A 23,095-nucleotide genomic window follows, 5' to 3' on the forward strand; every position below is an offset into this window, starting at 1 on the left:
GGTGAGTAGGGGAATTTATTAGTTTGATATACGAAAAAACTTTCTGAAGGGGTTCCTCCCCATTTGCTATGCTTATGGCATAGACTGTTTGCAGGAAGTAGGTAGTACCTTAAAATAACCAATTGTCTGCAATTTTTATCTAGTGGAAAATAATGTTCTCTCTCACGTAATAGGTGGTGGGTTGTCTTTCATTGGTTCGTATTCTTTGCCAGTTATTGTTTAAATCTACTATATAATCAAATTATATATTAGTATAAGGCTAACATTCAAGCCAATTAAGCCATCCAAATTTAATACAAAATACTCCCCTATACAAAAGCATAATCTATCAGGTGGTCAAAATGGAATCGTTTATATACTCTTTTAATCAATATTTATAAATCTATAACTTTCTTATTCCATTTGTATATAATTTGGACACAGGACTATGAACTATCACTTATTGTTAAATACTATAACCTTCTTCTATTTATTACATGCAAAGGTCAAATCCTCATTTCAGAAAGAAAACCTTGCAACTCTCTAACTACCGTAACCACTAATATAAATACGAATCCTGACTTTAGATTTAAGGATAAAGAAAATGCTTCATTTATTGACGGAGAAAATCATGTTTACAATCATAGCCAATACCTCAAAAATGAGAGAGACAGAGAGTCCCGACTTAAAATTGAGTCTGACGAAGATGAACGGCATATAGTATGTTTCCACGAGGTCGTAAGGTTAGTTAATTACATTTTATACAATCGAAAAATAGGTTTTTATAGTTATAATATATTTTAGTAAAAGTGATAAGAGCAGGGATGTGAACCCAAACCCGGACCCTTTTTAAAAGTGGAGGGTCACAAGGGTTCTAGGTGTCATAAAAATTTTTAAAAATAAAAATATAATATTTTTTTAAAAAATAATTTAAATTTTTTTTACTTTTTTTTGTGGAATCATTGATTTTATCTTCGTGTTTTTCTTTCAATTTTCTTCCTGGATTTCCATTTTATTTCGTGATTGATATCATTAGTATAGGTAATAATATTTTATTATGTAAATTTTTTAATAGGCTATGTTATAGAAATATGATTATTTTTAAAGTGAATTGTGTAATAATATTTTAATTTAAATGATAATGCACAACACGTTGGTCCTCAATTTGTATGATGCTAGAACGATTAAGTTTGAAAGATTTGTAATGATTTTATTATAGAAGCATGTGAAGTCATTTTGTCGGAAAATGATTAGTGCCAAATAAAGGACCTTACTAGTGTATTAGTTCCTTTATAAATAACAATATTAAGATTACAATCAGAACAATTATGTTTATTTGATTTTTATAGGATTAGATGCCGATTAGATTTAGAAAAATCAGTCCTTTTTATACGAAATATTAGAAAACATGAAAATTCGAGGCAACAAAATTTGCAAAATAGTGTTGTATACGCTTCTATATATTTAGACACTCGATATCAAGTTTTATTGAGTATTGAGTATTGAGCAAAAACAAATGGCTAAAGACCATCTTAAGAATTTATGGCATACACAAAACTCCATTATTTACAATATATTGGAGGCTACGACAATACCTATTGATTGTAGTGATAATAATAATAATAATGATAGCAACATAGATGATCTTGAAATTTTATTTTTGAAAAAAATATCAAATTATCATCAGATGGAAAGGAGAATCAAAAAATGCCTATTGCATCTTTAATAGCAAATTTATCAGAAGTTAAGAGATTAAATAAGGTTATAAATATTTTAAAATTCTGGGAAGAAAATTCTTCAATATATCCAGAATTATATATCTTATATAGAATTTTCATGACTGTACCGGCGACACAAGTACAATAATTTTATAAAGATAACTATCTATTTTAAGTTAGGGTAGAACCTGAATTTTCATCTTGGAATATATTGTCTACTTTATGTGGAAATCTCAAGGATGATATTTTAGAAGATATTATGATAGTGTGATTGAATAAAACATTTAAAATATAAATTATTTCATTTTTAAATTTTTAATTTGTAAATTATGAATATGTATATATTGAAGTATAATAATAAATAAATGAAAAAAAAATCTTATTTTGAGTCATTATTTTTATGTTCCCTGAATCCGAACCCTACCCGGCTCCTTTTCAAATTTATTCCTGTACCCGGACCTGGACCCTTTTTTTTGTCGAAAGGTTCACATCCCTGGAAAATAGTTTTATTTAATTTCAATAATATAATAATTGCTATTCCAGTATATATAAGAAACATTTTCTTATTAAAAGAGATTGCAATATTAAATATAATATCGCGCGCTACTCTGAAAAAGAAAAAAAAATTAAGAAAGGTTATATTTAATGAAACTTATATAATATATGCAAATATATGAAACCACATAAGTCGAGCTCGGCAATAAAGAAAAATTTTGGATTTTTTGATTCGTATTTTAAACAAATTTTTTAAAACATTTATTCTTTCATTTTAATTTTTTTAGCTTTTTCAGAAATGGTATTACACTTTTAGTTTACCATAATTTTTTCGCTTTTGATCCAATTCCTATTTAAGTATAGAAATATTAGTTATAAATATTCAACAATATAATAATATGATTTTTTTATTTTTATAGATATTTTCATTTTTCTATTTTGACAAAAAATCTTTATGTTTATGACTGTAGGTTGGAAGATCAAAAACAATATGCCTACTTTTCATTTTGTTTTTGTGAGTTCTTGTTTTTGAATTAGCCAAAATAATAAAATAATTGTTTTTTTATTATTTTTTCCCACCTTGCCATTCAAGGCTTGAATCAATTCATTTTTTCATTTAAGCAAAGGTGCTCACATACAACATTTTTTTGTCCGGTACCATACTAGCTATATAGTTTGGTAATTGCTCTATTTTTAGCCGGCTAAAAACGCCCAAACCCATTTTTAGCCGAAAATTGACCTGAAAATATAGCTCAACTAGATGGTAGAAATATATTAACTCAGCCTTTATGCCTTAGCAGGTTTTCTGCTGAACGTGCCTACATCCGGCTTAGCTCAAAGCTTAAAAATATAAATTCAGTTTAGTCTGATATTTATATAAGTTAACCTTTGAGCTTATTTGAATGATTAATGTTTTGTATTAATTAGCATTTTTTTTGTATAAAGCAAGAACTAGAAACATATTATCAGTAAGGAAACTTCTGCGTGAACTATCTATGTTCAAAGTTTAGATCTGTAAAGCCCACCCGTCCCGTTTCGGCACGTTAATAATTTTTGCACACATCCCATTTAATTTTTTGCCAGGTTCGTTAAAATTTTACAAAAAATTGGCCCGACCCGGTCGATAAAATTTTTGGGAAAAGTCAATCCCCCGTTAAAGTTTTTTGTATGCATTTTCCGCCACATTTTTAATATCTGTATCTAATCTTTTCATGTCATTTAAGACTCTTATATCTCTCCCTGTATGGTTATCTATTATTACAATAATAAATATTAAAAGTCTTCTCAAAATATTTATTTTGGATTAAATATTGCTAGTATCTTATTTATCCTAACCAGAAAAATGCCGGACAACAAACAAACTGATTAGATTTATCTTCGTTATATTAAATTATCTTTCATTTTTCATTTGGTATTTTTTTTTTACATTATTTTTCTTTTACATTTTGTAACAATCCTTTTTTTATTCAATCTTGTTTTCATACCTACAGTTTTGAATTTATATAATTTCAGTTAAAAATATCAATTAAAATTAAGTGATGATATTTATATTTTAAAAATATACATTTGGCTATTTATAAATGAATGTGATGTATATTTATTTTATAACATATAAAATTTTTATTCTTTTCTCCAACTTGGATCACAAAATTAAGATTTTAAAGAAATAATTTGTAGATTTTTACAGTTATAATTCAATTTATTTTAATTAACAAAAAATAAAAGTATATATATCTATTTGAAATCATGAATTCAAAACATACCTTTTATTTTTTTATAGCATTTAAAATACAAATACTAAATACTATCTAAATTATTCAATTACTCGCTATACTGTCTAATCCTGCAATCACCAGCATTGGTGCCGAATTACCGGATTATTTCGAGATTTTATGATGCTTAGTTTTTGATAAGGCAATAGTTCAATAGATTTTCCCGACATGCGCATTAGGTTTTTCATTTTAAATTGAAATTTCTTTAAAATTCATTATAAAATTCTATAGAATGGGTACACCTATTTTGCATTTTAAACCATTAATTGAGCGCGTTATTTTAAATTTATAAATCTAATTTTGCCGGAAATGAACTTTTAAGCAATGGCATATTATTTATTATACATTTTTTATTAGTAAATTGATTAATTTTTAGGTTATTTAAAATATTATTATAAAAATGATAATAAATTGATTCATATTATAAATAAAATATTATAATTTTTATAAAAATCTTATTTTTGTATCGGTATTTGTTTCTTTTATTTTTTTATCGCGTAAGAAGTTTAAATATAATCCCTTCATATATTAGGTTCTTAAGGGACCGAGATTAAATCTATTTTATGCATATTTTAAATTTTTTGCGACGTAAATTGAAACGCTCAAAGTCGAGAAACCTTGATTATAAACAGGTTTTATACTGCAATTTCGTTATTTTTTAATATACATTTGCAAAGAATCTCGCAAAATCGGCTAATTCAGCTTATCCTTGAAGAGCGAAACGAAACTAGCTAATTTATTTCCTCGAATTTCCCTCTATGTTGAGCCGTTTTTGGTTTAAACCTCGTGATTGAGCTGATATTTTTCACTGAAAATTCGGCTAAGCGTTTTGTAGTTGGATCAAAATGGATCCATTTATCATCACTAATTGTAAATCGAATAAAATATGTTGATTTTTATAAATATTAACAATTTCATTATCTTATAATTATAAAAAATAACAACCGATTTGGCTTATAAAAATATGAAATTAGATATATTGAATATAAAATATAAATTGCCCAAAGAGAAATAATTTAACAAATAATATTTTTTTCAAATTCGTCGTAATTTTGGAGGATTATAAATTTTTGAGATTAAGAAATATATTAATTAGATAAAATATTAATAAAATTTAGTTCATATTCGGGCTGAGACGATCCATAAATTTTTAATCGATCCGATATTACTGCAAAAAACGATCCGAATTCTATTACTGAATCAATGTCATAAAATATTCTTCTTTTCAAAAAAAACTTTTACCAATTATTAATTGTATTTTGTTTTTTTTTATTCTCAAAATAATAATTATCTCCATTAAAATATGGACAATATTTATGGCTGAATATAGTGTTGTTAAACGCCTCGATTTAGCCGATTTTTAAAAACGGTTAACAAGATCTTATCTAAAATATTATTAACTCTCAAAATTTTGACAATAGATGTCCAAACCTTTCCGCCAAATGTTTGCAAAATCTCGCTTGGATAATTTAATTTTGGCTAAAATCTTGAGCCGTTTAAAACACCACCTTATTGTGACTCGTTAGATATTATAAAATCATTATCTTGTTGCTTATATAACAAAAAAAAATTATTTTTTAGTATTATTTATGTTTAGAAATTAAAAAAAATTTAAAAAAATAAATAATTTTAACAAAAATGCGTTATTTTATATAGGAGCGGCATCTATTATTGAAATTATTATTTTTAAAAATCTCAATAACTAATAAACCCATGACTTTCTGAAGTTCAAATTTTTTTTGCAGTTAGATATAATGTAAGTGAATTATAAAATATTAAATTCAAAGAAATTTAGAATGCGAAACACCTGGAGCTTTCAGGTTTAAATTTATAACGTAAATAGAAACCACAACATTATTATTTTATAAAAATTCCTAAAATTCTCTAAAAGGCTTTTAATAGAGTTACAAAGTGACATATAATTTTTATTTTAAGCATCATTATATTTTAAATTATCTCAATTTTAAAAAATCGTATTGTATTTTTAATAAAGGGTCATTTTTGGCACTTTTTGACCATTGATATCTCAGGAACTATTAGTATTAGGATGCTAGAATTTTGGATACGATAACTAATGATGTTCTCTTAGTATGCAATATTTATCAAAATTAAAAAAATCGGGCCCAAAAGTTAGCGATTTGGTATGGAATTACCCTTTTATGAGTTTGTTATTATTATGAAATTGTACATAAAATAAAAGAAATTAATTATATAATTATATATACAAAAAAATCTATAACCAGAAACAATGAAAATATCGGCCCGATCCGATATTTTTTAAAAACGCGAAATTTCAGATCCCATCATATTGAATATTGGCACAGCCCTAGTTTATATTACCCATAATTATCCTGATTGAAAGGGGGGGGGATTTATTTGTCGATAAACAAATGCTATCATTTATCTTTAATTGATTTCACTATAAATACAATAATAGTATTTTTCTCCCATTTATAAAATAAATAGTTTTTGATTAACTCAAATAAAATTCCCTTTTTTATCCCGCGTGAAGCATCTGCATCAACTAATCATAATATTATAAAATTCACCAATCTTATTGTTTATTAAAAAGTGGATTCTATAAAAAATATGGAATTTTTTTTATATCTGACAACTTCACAAAAACAAATTATATTTTTTTTAAGCGACTAATATAGACAATGGAAAAAAATTATAAACCCAGTTTGAGCAGATAATGGGTAATCTCTGTAGGTCTCTGGTTTAATGAATTATAAAATAATCATCTTGGAAAATAATTTTGGAACCAGAAGTTATAAGCTGGGGTTATTCATTTGTGGTGCAGATGCTGATAGTTCTGAATTTTGAATATAGATTCTCACATTTTAATAGTCTAAATATTTCAAAAAAAAGATGTTTGGTGATTTGAGCCTGGACCATTAGTCTTCACTACCCCCCTTCCCTATGATTTTTGAAATTATATATAAATAAATAAGGTAACAATGACAAATTTATGAAAAATATTGTTTATGCTTGTTTTAATTTTTTAATGAAAAATAGTTTGTTTTCTTCCTATTCTATAATTGGGTATCGATTCCAATCACCTCCCCCCTCCCCTCCCTTCCCCATACTTTAATTTTTTTTGTATATACTAGTTATTATTTTTTTGTTTTATATATTCTTTAGCTCCGGGGAAGCTGATGGCATGAAAAATTAGATGTTTATCACGATAAAACAAAATAAATTTACGAAAACTTTTTTTCAATCATTTGAAAAAATAATAATACGTATTTGCATTTATTTTCGCATGATCAGATATTAATAATCTGGTTTTTAAGGTTTATTTTATTTTTTAAAAATTGTTCGAATTTGGCATTCTTAATCCAGCTAGGTTAGATCCAAGATTTTAATTATAATTATTATATTGATCTCCAATTATAATTTAATTTATTTACACTTTCGAGGAAGTTTTCAAACATCAACCTTATTTTGCCAAGCTTTTTCGTTAGAATGATATCTTTTTAAAAGAAAATATATAATTAACCTTTATAAAATGTTGGAACTTTGTTTAAGAAATCATCTATATGGTATTAAGAAAGTTAGTGGAAGTTAGTAATATTTATCCATTTAATTCTTTTAAATAATCAGTGCTGTAGAACGCCTATACAACGTAAACATTAAAGTTTACAGCACTGGTTACATTGTGTAATATAAAATAACACGCATTTTCCTATTTTATTTTTGATAAAAATTCTTTTTAATTTTTTATTTTTGGCACTTACAATATGATATTTGAAAATTAAAAAAGAAATTTTTTCTCTCTAGTTTTATTAATATACTTCTTTTTTTTTTATCATTTAAATTTTTAAAAAAGAAAATTTTATGGAATGAATTAATCGAATATTTCTTATCAATTTTTATTTTTTTAGCAGTAAATTCTTAGACATTCGGACGCATTTCATTAATTATTTTAATCGATTTTATTCGGGTAACCAATTTTTCTTTTTTTCTATCCTTTTTTCTTTGAATTTGTGGTTTTTAAAATAAAATTATATACCATACTTTATTAATTAGTGTATACGGTTTTTTAGAAATTTGTCAACCGAATTTGTTTTTTTACAGAATTATTAATATTTAAGTAAAAGTCAGAATTATGGAAAACGAAAATTATTAATTCTACATTATGATGCTCCCAACACCCCCTTACCATACGAATTACGTTACTCTTGATAACAACACATTTTAGGGGTCTGCAACTGCTGGTAAAAAATAAAAAATGGGAGGGGGCATATGCGTTTAAAATATTTTACGAGTGGGATGAGCAGGGCGTATACCTACTTGAGACCTTCTTTAGCCTTAATCTTGTGACCAAGTCTGGCCCGGCCATATCTAATATAAAAAAATGAATAAGCCCATAATAGGTTTCAAAATAATTTACCGAGTCCATATCCAAAAATTTGATATTTTTAATATAATTAAAATAAACAATATTTAAGTCTATTTAAGCAATCATTTTGTTTACAATACTGAAATTTATTATTATTAGAGGAAAAAAAATGACAATATTTATTTAAGTTAACAACTGTTTTAAATAAGCTAAATTTAAATTTAATAATTTTAGGCCCAAGTCCAGTCCAAGTCCATTTAAAAAAATTCAAAAGCCTTGGCCTGCTAGAAAATAAGATATTAGACCCAAGTCAGCCCTGGGGGCCGGCATAATCTATGAAGATTTCTGATACCTACTATACCCTACAGTAGTTTGCGACTTCTCACTAAATTAATTTCTGTCCCATAGAAAAGGAGGCGACTAAATTTCTAGCGAAATTGTTAAAATCCCAATATTCAACAACTGTAAAAAATAAAAAAATTTTATAAAATTTTTGCGATTTTATTTTGCCAAAATAAATAAAAATAACTAACCTTAAAACTTTAAAACATGTTAATTACCAATGTTTGACTCGTGCTTCTGCATATTAATCAATATTGTTTCAGATGGTGCCACTCATAATTTTGGTGAAAATAAAATCATAATGACGGAATTTCATCAAATTAATTCTCCTAGTATATAGGGTGCAGGCGTGTACGCAGCGGGAATGGGGTAGGGGCAAATCCCCCCTCCAAGCCAAAGAATTCAGATGTCGGCTAAAATATTTTTCAAAAATATTATTGATTCCTACATCTTATCGCATATATATATTTACATTTTCTGAAACTTTTTCACTCCTTTTTTTCCCCTTTTCTGATCATCATATTTTTTTCATGAATATTTTGTAAATTTATATTTATGCAATTATTTGTAAGAATATTTTTGTGCGTTAATCTATATTTCTAACATTTTTATTAAAAATATAATTTAAATTTGTATATCAAATTTTAAATTCTTAAAAAATTTATACTTTTTTTACAAAGTTATTTTTTGAGACATTTATTTTATATTGATTTATACATACGCCTATTATATACATTTAATATTTTATAATTAATTTATATTTGAATATGTGTATTAGTAATTATCAATATTTTATACTCACAAATCTTAATAAATTTATACTTAAAATATTTTTAGATGAGTCCTAGAATAACTTTTATAAAAATTTAATCCCCCCTCCCTCGGCGAATTTCTGCGTACGCGCTTGATAGGCTGTATTCGCCACATGCTGCATATGTAGCTGAAAAAGGGGAAAAATTTCCATTTTAATATCGAATCAAACTATGAAGTCTATGAATAAGTTTAATAGAATAACAATTAAATAGGAGCTCCAGAAATTACAAATATAATATGTAAGACGTCGAATGAATAAATTTTATAACGGTCGTTCAGTTAATTTTTTTAAAATTTCAGCCCTTAAAAACTTATTTCCTTTTATTAAAATATGCGCCAATAATTTTAATATTTTTGTCTTCGCTTGATCTTAATTCTATGACCATTAAAGTGGTTAGAAATACTCAAATGAAATGAAGCAATGAAGGGCTCAATGCTTTATAGCATTATAAAATCGCCTAGCGACATTTTATCACGCGACACTTTATCATGCGACCCTTTATCACGACGACACTTTTATCATGACGACACTTTTATCATGACGACATTCACGACGACACTTTATCACTCAGTCATTTGAACACGCGACATTTTATCATGCATCGCTTTATCATGATATACTAAAACTTAATTTAATATTTAAAAAGTTAAACTTTGATAATATCTCATTTTTTGGCTTTTCCGTTTAAATTCCGATATTTAAAAAATTTAAATTAATTTTTTTTGCATTTTTTTTATTAAGAAAAATTCATATTTTAATTTTCAATAAGTATAATTTTTTTTAACGTTCCATTTTTTTCCTTTTTCATAAAAGTTTGAATTTTTGAAATTAAACTAATTTATTTGGACAAAAAAAATGAACAACCTTTTATAATCTATTTTACGAAAATTTATTTTAGAATTTTATATAGAAAATCACCATTACATTTATTTTATATTTAAAATCCAATTCCCCTTATTCTTTCTTTCCAAAATTTGTAAAATTTTAGCCAAAAATATTTTTAAAATCAAAATTTTATGTCCTTTAAAAATAAAGAAAGGGAGACATAAGCAATAAGAATGATCTCAATTTATACTTTTTATTAATAAATAACTATAAATCAATATATCACGAGTAAAAAATATAGATTATTTATAAAATATTTAATTGCATTGAAATATGGGCAATAGCTTTTAAAAATGTTAAAGATAACAAAAACACCACACTTGAATTTTCTTATTTATAATTTTTAAGTGTCATGTGATAAAGTGTCGCATGATAAAGTATCGTCATGATAAAGTGTCGTTAGATAAAATGACGCGTGATAAAGTGTCGCATGATAAAGTGACGTGTAATAAAGTGACTCCAAATCCTATAAAATACGTTAAGAGTTTGATCTGACATAAAAAAGTCTAAGTATATAAAGAAAATACCCTCAATACGTCAGAAATAATTTTTTATTCTATCAAAAATAAATTTTATATTCTAATTTACCCTACCTTTTCTAATCTAGTAGAACTAGATAATTTTGTATTTTTCAATTTCTAAATACGGAATTAAAATACATTTCAAGCTTTAAATACATCATGAAGAAAAAATTGCTCTTCAATTTATTAGAAACCGGATTAATGGACAAAATACGAACATAAATGGCCTGGACCTCGCGAAATTAATTTCCAAAAAGATAGCAACTTTTGGTTAAATTAGACTTATCGCATCAGATAAATATATATAAATTTGAATAATTTTTTTCATTTTTCAATTGTAAAAAAATGATAATATTAAATAATTAATACTGAAATAAAGATTTATAAATTTGTAATTTATGATTAGAAATTAATATAAATTTGTAATATTACTATTTTATTATAGGTTTATTTCCACTTTTGGCCGAAATTGAGTTAGGACTGAAATACTATTATTAGGAAGAATCCCCTTCACCATTTTACGTTTTAAAACCCTGATTTTTTAAAATTTTAAATATGTATTTTATGTAATAAAATAAAGTTCTTTCCTCCTTTTAGCCCAATATAATTATTATTGTTAAATACAAGTAACAATGTTTATTAATGGATTTTGTATTGTAGAAGACTTAAGGCTTAAAACGATATATTATATTATATAAATATATGTTTTGAAGAGTTATACAATGATTTTTATTTTAATATAAAATTGATTTTAATTTTGTATATATACTTAAATGATCATGATTACTTTCACCTTTTGTTTTTTTGATCTTAGTTGAAAATAAAATCATTATTCTTCCTTAATTATTCAATACAATCGCTCACAATTTATTCTATTCAATTATCCACAATTTCTCTTTCATTATGGTGGAGGATAGGGGCACCAGCTTATTGGAAGCTGGTGCGGAGACTGAATTCAACATATGTGCGCCTGGCATGGGTCTGAAGTTGAAGAGACTGGTTACATCCTTTGCGTGGTAGGTATGGGTCTGAAGATGAAGAGACCGTTGTTAGAATGATTCAATTTAATCGTTATAAAAATAAAAATTTTTTACATTCTCATAATTGCTAAAGATTTTATAAGCACCTTTTTTGTTTTACAATTAAAATATCCTTAAATTTATTTTTTTTAACTTGTAAATTTAATTTTTTTTGTTTAATAACAAGGATTAGTATTTGAAGTAATACAATTTCTGGAATGTGGTAATATAATAATAATTAAATTAAAACCAGTATTGGTTATTATTATTATATTATTCCAATTTATATAATGTAAGTTATATCTTTCTTATAGATCTAAGTCAAGTGTATAACTACGAAAAAAATCTATATGCTATTTTTAGGTTGACCCCTCTCCATTAACCATATAGAGTGTAATTTATTTATAATTACGAAAAACAACTATTATGGATAACTACTAGCACAATTATAGTGTAAATTATACCTTTCTTATATATGTCGAAGTCAAGGGTAATTAGGAAAAAAAACTATATTGTATTGCTAGTTTGACCCCTCCCCTCCCAATTTATTTGATTTGTTGGTATACTAATCATTGTTATTTAACTATTTCTTCCAAATATTTTTTTATAAATTTTTGATAATATATGTATCATACATACTCCGTAATACAAATTTTTAATTCTCGTTATGATATTTGATATACTTTCCCCAATTTTTTGATATTCTCTCAAAATTATTTCGTATTATCAATTGTATTGTCATTACTTAATTTTTTTTTTGGGGGGGGGGGGGGTGATGCATGTTAAATACAAGTAACAATGTTTATTAATGGATTTTGTATTTTAGAAGACATAAGGCTTAAAACGATATATCATATTATATTTAATATTAAATTGATGTTTTGAAGAGTTATACAAAGATTTTTATTTTAATATTAAATTGATGTTAATTTTGTATATATACTTAAATGATCATGATTACTTTCACCTTTTGTTTTTTTGATCTTAGTTGAAAATAAAATCATCATTCTTCCTTAAATATTCAAAATTAACCAATTACAATCATTTTTTATCACGTGATAATAAAAAAATATTCAGAAGTTTAGGATTTTTAAATAGCAATTTAAAATCCAATATTTAAGAATCAGCCTAAAGCGTACCTTTATAATTTTTATTTCGCTTATAACTGATTTCTGGAAATTGTACTAATCAGATATTACATTAGATATTAACACTTTCATATATTCAGTGTTTCTATAATTTTCGTTCTAGCATGATGTCAATCTTGGTAATTTTTTCTTAATTTACCAATAAGGCGTTTTTCTTTAAACTATAACAACCAGGTTGAAACACTAAAATTTACTAAATACATATTAATTATTGATATAAATCAGAGCTAAGACTTCAAGAAGTTTGACTGACATCAGGCTCAAAGCGTTATATTAGGTTTTTATTTGGCTTATAATTCAGTCATTTTGTTATGGTTGTCGAGATTGATCGAAGAATTTATAAGTGCAACATTAATTAATAACGCAAACTAGATATTTAAATCTATATTCTTCGTTCTGAAATGATGTCAATTTTGAAAACCCAGGCCTTTCCAAAATTCTTATGTCAACCCCAGTTACCCTCCTCTTCATTTATCTTAATCCCTTACTCTCTCCCCCTTTGCTGAATTTACTGTTAGAAATTATGCCCAAACACGATAATTTTGTCAAAAATAAATCCCTTAATTATAAAAATCTTATAGTTTTTGCACGAGATCATTGTGTTTTTAAAATAGTTCTCATAAAAATTGACTTGAGTGTATATAGAACCCTATTATAATCAGATAGTGATATGAAAAAAAACTTACATTAACGCGTTATATAAATTGTGATAACCTTTGTCCCTTGTAGTCCCGCTTTTTATTATCTTATTTAGAAAATCCTGCAAACTGTGTTGTGGGAAATGGCACATCTGACAGCGCGGATTATATTAGATTAAAAAACAATTATTTATTTCAAAATATTGGATAGTCAAACAATTTTTAAACATCTGGTGGAGGTTAACAACATTTTTACAAATGCGTTGGCAGGTAAATTTTTTAAAAATTATGAACGCAGGGGTTAACAAAAGGTCTGCGTGTTGTCTATCTTTAACTCACATGGTTAATAATGTGGCTCCCAAAAGAACCTTTTAAATTATGACCCTATCCAAAGCCGACTTTTTAAATGTGTTGATTACAATTATATGCTATAGCTAAGCTATACCATTGTTCCAAAATAATAATCACCTTAAAATAAATATTATCTTCTATTATTCTGCTATGATAAAAAATTTGAAAAAATATCGTTTTGCCTTTTTTAAAAATTGATTTTATAAAATTATTGATAATTTTTAACTAGTATTTACAATTAACTCTACATAATATTATAATATAACAATGAACTATTATAGCTAACATAATATTGTTATGATTTAGTTCAAGCCAACCTTGACATTCGAAATGTGTGGTTTCTTCGCAATGAAATGAATCACGGAAAGAAAATCGATTTCATTTTCCTTCCCATTTATTATGATGCCGATTATTAATTACCTTATCTGCCAAAATAAGATAACTTTAAAAAAATATGTATTCCTTTTGTCATCAATTAATGGCATCATTATGGAATAACAAAAACTCAACAATTCTAAATATTAAAAAAATAAGGTTTTTTTTAGCATCGCCATAAAGACTATCCGAACGGCACTGTTATCAAAGTATTTTATTACTAGATTAATAATAATTTTTTAAATAAATGACGGATTAATTATTTAAATTTATGACATCGCTTAATATTATTTCAAGAAATGTGTCTTCCTTTTGTATTGATTGATTTTTATAATTTATATTGTTATTTATTCGGGGGAGGGGGGGGGGTGTAAAAAAATTTTTCCGATTCTTATTTCTTTTGTCGCAGCTGAGTATTACTTTTTATATACAAAAAATATACAATATTTATAATTTAATACAATAGTAATATTTTGAATTTTTTTAACAAAATGAAAATATCAAAATAGGATAAATTATATTTTTATAGGGGAGTTTACTAGACTCATATATAGTTCATTTATCAATAATTATAACATAATAGCCTGCATTTTTTTTATATAAAAGGAATTATATAAATTGGACATTTATTCCAATTTTTTTTAGTACATCAAAATTATTTATTATCTATCTGTTTAAAATAATCGATTTGGCGAAATTTTTATTAATTTGCTTTTATAATGATAACGCAAATCGCGTACTTATATGAATCTAACCTTAAATCATTGCATATTTTAGCAACGCGGAAGGACGACAGCACATTTTGGCGGATCTTCAGGGCTCGGAAATACATTCTTGGCGCGCTATATCCCGGAATACCGAATTTTTTTTGAACCCCTTGCAATTTAGGACAAGCCATTCGATTCCACCACCACCATCTTCATCATTATCTTTTACGGGAAGCTTTGGTGGCCAGCTCAAGGAACCAATCGAATCGGAAAAAAGATTTAAAGAAAGGGAAGATATGTTTAAGCGAGCCCCCAGACTAATTCAAATAGGTGACTCTCAACCTTTTTTTTTGCAAAGTGGTAACGGAGTCGGAAAGAAGCGGTTTTACGAGGCCAAAATAGTTGCCAAAAAGGGTAGAAAATGGAAGAAGGGCGAAGAGGATGTCAAGATTATCGATGATCATCTAGAAAACGGTAAACTGGACGATCATTACGATGGATTAGAAGATTACCTCGAAAATATTAAAAACAATCGCCCTGGCAAAAATTCTGATAAAATACCTGTCAAGATTCACGATTTCGACAAAACCATTGATGGTAAAAAATCGAAATTGGATAATTGTTTTGTGAACTGTCATATGGATGAGGCTTACCCTTTTGATTTTGATCTATTTCTGGGAGAATCAAAGCAAACTAGTAAATAAATTTTTTGTGTAAATTAGGATATTTTGTGGCATGTCAATTTTTTCACCTCAATTAATTTATACAGGGTTGGCAAGCCGGTCCATTGACTGAAAGTATATTTGACCGGTCGATATGGTCAGATAGTCTAAAATGTTATTTTTAATATTTTAGATTAAATATAACATATTATTATATATATTTTTAAAATGAACCTATTTATCAATTTAATTACATAATAAATATACAGATATACCATTTGCATAGTCTGGCCAGGTTTTTAAAAAAAATTTGGCCCCCTGCCTGGATTTTTTATAAAATATTTTTAGGGCCTGCCCTGCCCGGATTTTTTTAAAAAAGGAAGATTAAAATATTTTTTATTTATTTTTAATTCTTTTAGATATAAAATAATTTTTTTAGGCCCATTTCGAGTATATTTTAAAAAATTAAAACCTGTGTAAGGCCTGCAGGTTTTTGATAAATACAATATCGAAAATTTTGATTAATTTTTCTTGGAATTTTTGGTAAAATATTAATCAATTTTTCAGAAATGATATTTTTAGGTATGATCTATCCGAAAATATGTTTTTTTATCATTAGAAATTTTATGGTAATGACATCGGTTATATTTATAAATTTTTAAATACCCAGGAAATCACCAAACGACAGACTATATTTTCCAGTAAATTAAAAATATAATTGAAGAATTAAATGTCACATTTAATTATGGATGTGCCGCTCACATATTACAATTATTTTTTCCTTGAACAAGTTGAGTTATTTGATATACATATATATCCATTATTGAAAGGTTGTTAAATTTTAAAATTAACATATACCAAGTGCAGTATTTTCCTGCTACAGACATGCCATATCACCTACTTTAAGTACGATTTGTTTAATGAAGTGAGCTTCCTCAATAAAATGCATGAAATAAATATGAATTTGTAAAAGCGCTTTAAAGGCGTCCGTGTTAAAGATACTGTTTGTGATATATGCCTAAAAGAAATATGTGACCATATCAGAATCACGGACAAAATTTTTTTTAAAATTTACTTAAACCGCTTATGATTGTTGAGAATTCAGGGCACAAATGCACTTTGTCCCAAAAAATAAACAAAATATTTGGAATGCATTAGAATCCATAGCATCAAGCTGTTGGAAGAAACTTTGTCTGACTTGCCCCTTAAGGGAAGTAGCAAATATCTTATTAACTCTTCCAAATTCAACTTCTTCTGAAACACATTTGTCCGTCTTGGGTAATATTCATACATAGAACCGAAATCATATTTCAAGAATCTTCTTCGTCGTTTAGTGGCCATTTTCCACCTGGGTAGGCCATTTTCCCTTCTAATCACTTTTATCCATCTTACGCGGTTCTGGACATTGCCCCAGGTCAAACCTAGCTTTTTCATGACATTATATAACACTTTGATTCAGCGTGTATTTGGTCTTCCTCTATTGTTCCCTCCACTTCCAACTGCATCTAATCAACCATCATACTTTGCCTTTCGTTCAACAGGTTCAAGTCATCTCAGTCCATTTATTTTCAAGACATCGCCTATTGCTTCTATCCTAATCCTTTCTCTCAGTTTCTGGCTTGTTTGTAGAGATATTCCGCATATCCATCTAATCATTCTCATCTCCATTCTTTCTAATTTGTTCATGAGTCGCCTTAATTGCCCATGTCTCGCTACCGTACATATAATTTCTTACACAGCTTACATTAACTTTTCCCTTCAAAGCTAGGGAGCTATTTTTATTGGTTAAAATGGAAAACATCTCTCTAAATTTTTCCAAGCGTATCTTATCCTTGCCACCACTGTCAAGTCAACGCCTCCATCTACACTAGGAATATCGCATAGGTAACAGAACTTACTTTTTCCAAACTGATTTATTTACAATATGAAAACCATATTACAATCATTTTTGCAATAAAAACATTTAATTGAATTTGACTATATTTGCCCTACCTTGTTTTATACTTCTAGTTCTAAGTAGCTAGAAGTTTAATTTTTTAAAAAACTTTTATTAGTTTTATATATTATAAATCTTTTATATTTTCTAAAAAATGACTTATTCCATTTCTTATTTATAATTGCCACATCTCCTTATATATATATATAAATTACGCAAGTTGATGACGATGCTAACGAAGACAGTTTGCTTAGTAGAGCTCCATTGGCCGGAGATACTTGCATATCCTTGCCCACATCTTTACCGCTTTCACCCTTGTTAAAAATATACGGAGGGGATTCTAATGTTAAAAGTAACATATTTACTTTTAATAATAAATTGATTTATTTGTTATGGTAAACAACTCATTTCTCAGATAAGATTATTATAAAATTATGATAATTTAATTTAAGCTATAAAAACTTATTAAGAAATAATACATAACTTGGAACCAAACATTTATGGATTGTTTATATGCTGAGAATAGTGGGAAAATATCTACAAAAATTAGTAAAAGGGCGGAGAGATGTATCACAGAGGTAAAGACTAAAAGGTTAGAAATGTTGAAAAAACCAGCACTTGGAATATATATCAAAATATCAATTAAATGCATTAGCTGTTAGAAAATATATTTATTATTTAATATTTTTAATTTATAAATTTAAAAAAAAAATTGCCAAGAGTCAATACATCTAGACTGCTCGTCATTTATTAAAACCAAGTTAGAAGCTCGACGATTAGCTCCTTTAGATAATATAAATCCTGCTCAAACATTATCCAAGCATTTAATTAGTCAAAATCCAAACTACTCTTTTTCCGTAGGTTCCAACATTTTATTTTAGATATTATTTTATTTTGCCGCTATTGTCATGTGCTTTACAAATTAAATAGACTATTAATATATTTATGGAATTATAATATAATTTTTTTAGTCGTTTCATCGTTTGAGGATGAAAATGAATACAAATCAGATCGATCATAATTAAGCAATTTGTCTATGCCATAGGCTACTTTCGTTTTATGCAAACAAGTTTTCCGACTTAAAAAAAGAAATTTCCTCTTTATACATACTACTATTATTTATTAGGATAATGAGAATTTCGAAAATATATTCTTAATACTATAAAGCATCCAAAGGTGATGGCCTCTTTATCTTGTTTCCTTTTAGGTTGGTCCATCCATCTCTACATCCTACAAACATTTTCTAAGTTGTCCAAAAAGTAATCTCCATAGTAATCTCCATTTACTTTATTGAGGTTTCATTCTATAAATATATATATATAGACTTTTGTAAAATACCTATGACAAATGATTACTTTTATAATTAAATACAAATAAATTGGTCCAAAATATTTAGTTAAAAACTTTACAGCTGCTACATGTCCTAAATTTCCTTATATACTTCGACTTTGTGATACAACATAATTGATATTTGTTTTAATACACAAATTGTGTCATTTTAAGCTCTTTTTTTATTATTAAGGCTTATTATTTTTTTAAGAATATATTATTATGTCTATTTGGCATCGCTTAGTTTGATCCAATCTTAGCCTTCTGTTTTTTATCTTTAACTTTATATATGCATACAAATTAGTCATCAACCCTCTCACAAAGGATCAGTATTCCTCATAAAGCAAAACATTTCTTCCCCCGACTCTCTGCTGATTGTAGGATTGATAGCATGGAAAATATTCTCGAGGATATCATAAGTTTACAAGAAGAATCTCAATTTCAAACATCCAATAGTCATCTTTTAGGGCGGACTGACTGCAAATCTAAAAGGGTGGAAAACATCAAGCGTTCTCTACTTTCGTCTTCAGATTTTGGGTATTTATTTGGATTTTTATTTAAATAGTTGTTTCATAATTTAGTCTATAATCCTTTTTATCTTTCAAAGTTTTAGATTTAATATATCTAAAACTCTTTTCGGGTCTATTTTATGTCTAAATTTCGGTTCTAGGGAGGAATTTTTGATGTACGATTTTTATTTAATAAAAAAGTTAGTATTTTTTTTAAAAACATATGTAAATTTTTATACATATAAATTTTTATAATTTAAATTTATTATTTTTGAATATGGTGTTATATTTTGTCCTTTGTGATTTTTATATACGACTTTTTTAAATATAGTCTTAATACTTTATATATTGGTTTGATAGAGAGAGAGGTGGGGGTATTTTTAAAATTATGCAGATACTTTTATTCATAATTAATTTATTCCAAAAAATATAAAACACAGTGACGATCAAAAATTATCAATCATTGCACCTTATAACTCAAAATTAATTCAAATTCCCCTTTCAAGAAATTTACCCATAATAATACCTCCCCTTTCTATTTCACAATTACCAATTACATCTTCAAATAACATTTTGAATTCTTCTGGGTTAAGTGATATTACCACAGAACGTCCGTCTTTAGCATCCCAGAAAGCTTTAAGAACGTTGACTCATTCTAATAATAATAATATTAATAATGGATTAATTACTTCGGCCCCAAAATTATCAATCACGACCACATTTACCCCCAACAATATAAATTGCAATCACTCTTCGCCTGATCCAAGTATAGCGATTAAAAATCTTTTCAAAAAAATGGACTACAACGTTACCAGCCAAAATCTTGAAAGAAATAATGACTTGATCTCTTTCAGACCTAAATCAATCATAAATGATAAAATATCGGTGGCACCCAAAAAATATGGTTACAATGGAATCAAATTGAATGAATCAGGTAATTTCGGCAATTTTACTACAAATAGTATCCGCAGTAGATTAAATGATACATTTGCCAATACATCGGTCGATAGGCAGTTTCAAAATGGTGCAATCAGAAAAAAAATAGGTAAGTTTTAATATTTGTATGCCTTTAGCAATGATAAAAATTCTTTTTATTTACATATACATTGGTGTCTCTATATTATATTTTGGTAACCTTTTGACACTTTATGTTGAAAGTTCAGTGATTATTTTTGTAAGTTTTAGGATAATATATTTTCAAATTTATTTGAAAAAATTATTGGTGTCTATATTATGTTTTGGTAACTTTTTGTTTATGTTAAAAATTTTAATTATTATTTTTGTACGTTTTATGATAACATATTTTAAAATTTGAATTTTAACCGATTACAAATTCCTAGACCCTAAATTCGTCCCGAAGGTTTTGATAAACAGTGTTTTAGCCAATCTCCTCAGAAATGGGGAAGACCTATCCAATGGTTACAAATGTTTTGAGTCTGCAAACGGAAGAAGGGACTTAGTCCAATCTGATATCCCTAATATAGATATAGATCCATACATTAGCGATTGCAAATATCGGGGTTATAGTTTCGATAAGGTAATTTTTTTTAAAGATATAAATGAATTAAGAACAATAGTTACTATGATCACTTAAATCACATTTTATTTTTTTTAAATATCTTATATCAAACAATTTAACTCAATGTTGTGCTTATAATAATGTAAAGGGAGGGTGGTTATATACTATATACATTTCTTAATAAGTACAAATTATTAGTTCCTGTGATACAACATTATATTTAACTATATAATATATTTAAAAAAATGTCAACTTTAAAAAGAAGATAATATTACCCAGGAATGAAAATACGATTTCAAAAATTATTTTTCTATGAATGCCCTTATACTAAATCAATGTTTATTTTTCTTAAATTCACACCTTAATATATTTATATGACAACTCTTTTTCTTTATGAATCTTTCCTTTATTTTTGTTAAATATATTTTCGAAATTCCTTTTAATATATTTATTACTTTCAGATTTTTTAAAAATATTCTTTATAAGGGAAAAAATATAAATTTATTATTAATTTTCTTCAATCGTAAAAATAACAATGAATGCGCAAAAATAACTTCTCCCCAAAAAACAGACATATATGACATTATTAATATATATGACAATATTAATAATTTTTTTAATTAAAGCGTTAACATATAGCTAGTAAATGTTTTTATTTATTATGAGCCGCATCATATTTTTGCAAATTAACTCTCCACACAAAATGATCTCTATCTCTATTATTGTGCAAGAGATTATTGAAATTTTAATTAATTTTAATAAGCTATCAATTTAGGTAGACACTTAGACATAGAGCTAGAGAATTCTTCTATGTGAATATGAATTAGAGAAAGAAATGTTAATAATATAATCAATATTCATCCAATTTTCCGAGTTTATTAGGGAAAACAGAATAGATCAAAATATATAAACAAAATGAAAATGAATAAAAATAAAATATTATGTTCAAGAACTATTATTCAAATGAGAATTTTTGAGAATGGGCTCATAATCCACATCTCCTTCAACAAGATAATTAACATTACATAATCATAAAACGACCCAGTTTAACAAATTTTTTCTCTCTTTCTTTCTTTCTTTCTTTCTTTCTTTCTTTCTTTCTTTCTTTCTTTCTTTCTTTCTTTCTTTCTTTCTTTCTTTCTTTCTTTCTTTCTTTCTTTCTTTCTTTCTTTCTTTCTTTCTTTCTTTCTTTCTTTCTTTCTTTCTTTCTTTCTTTCTTTCTTTCTTTCTTTCCTTTCTTTCTTTCTTTCTTTCCTTTCTTTCTTTCTTTCTTTCTTTCTTTCTTTCTTTCTTTCTTTCTTTCTTTCTTTCTTTCTTTCTTTCTTTCTTTCTTTCTTTCTTTCTTTCTTTCTTTCTTTCTTTCTTTCTTTCTTTCTTTCTTTCTTTCTTTCTTTCTTTCTTTCTTTCTTTCTTTCTTTCTTTCTTTCTTTCTTTCTTTCTTTCTTTCTTTCTTTCTTTCTTTCTTTCTTTCTTTCTTTCTTTCTTTCTTTCTTTCTTTCTTTCTTTCTTTCTTTCTTTCTTTCTTTCTTTCTTTCTTTCTTTCTTTCTTTCTTTCTTTCTTTCTTTCTTTCTTTCTTTCTTTCTTTCTTTCTTTCTTTCTTTCTTTCTTTCTTTCTTTCTTTCTTTCTTTCTTTCTTTCTTTCTTTCCTTTCTTTCTTTCTTTCTTTCCTCTTCTTTCTTTCTTTCTTTCTTTCTTTCTTTCTTTCTTTCTTTCTTTCTTTCTTTCTTTCTTTCTTTCTTTCTTTCTTTCTTTCTTTCTTTCTTTCTTTCTTTCTTTCTTTCTTTCTTTCTTTCTTTCTTTCTTTCTTTCTTTCTTTCTCTTCTTTCTTTCTTTCTTTCTTTCTTTCTTTCATGTATTAATATAATTACAAAACTTTAAAAAATAAGTATTTTATTTTTATTATTATTACAAATACATTTTTAAAATATAAATACTTAATACCTACGTAAATTTTCGAAGAAAGTATTTAAGTACAAATACTTTGACGATGATGATGTGTGTAAAATTTTAATTAAAATAAAACAAAAATT

At 26.3% G+C, this 23,095-nt stretch overlaps 1 protein-coding gene across 4 annotated transcripts in view; it reads left to right on the top strand.

Moving 5' to 3' along the window:
* Positions 1–23,095, top strand: part of LOC135923690 (uncharacterized) — a 57,211-nt gene that overhangs the window by 29,947 nt on the left and 4,169 nt on the right. For 3 of the 4 annotated variants that reach the window (XM_065458578.1, XM_065458579.1, XM_065458582.1), the window contains 7 exons: positions 485–722; positions 15,180–15,805; positions 17,928–18,059; positions 18,428–18,564; positions 19,341–19,573; positions 19,986–20,590; positions 20,886–21,082. In XM_065458578.1, coding sequence (XP_065314650.1) covers positions 485–722; positions 15,180–15,805; positions 17,928–18,059; positions 18,428–18,564; positions 19,341–19,573; positions 19,986–20,590; positions 20,886–21,082 — 2,168 coding nt within the window. The remainder of the gene's footprint in view (positions 1–484; positions 723–15,179; positions 15,806–17,927; positions 18,060–18,427; positions 18,565–19,340; positions 19,574–19,985; positions 20,591–20,885; positions 21,083–23,095) is intronic. The other variant, XM_065458581.1, reaches the window with a different exon arrangement.

Source organism: Gordionus sp. m RMFG-2023, chromosome 2 (assembly GCF_954871325.1).
Source record: "Gordionus sp. m RMFG-2023 chromosome 2, tfGorSpeb1-WG-v2, whole genome shotgun sequence".
Classification (NCBI taxonomy): Eukaryota; Metazoa; Nematomorpha; class Gordioida; order Chordodea; family Parachordodidae; genus Gordionus; species Gordionus sp. m RMFG-2023.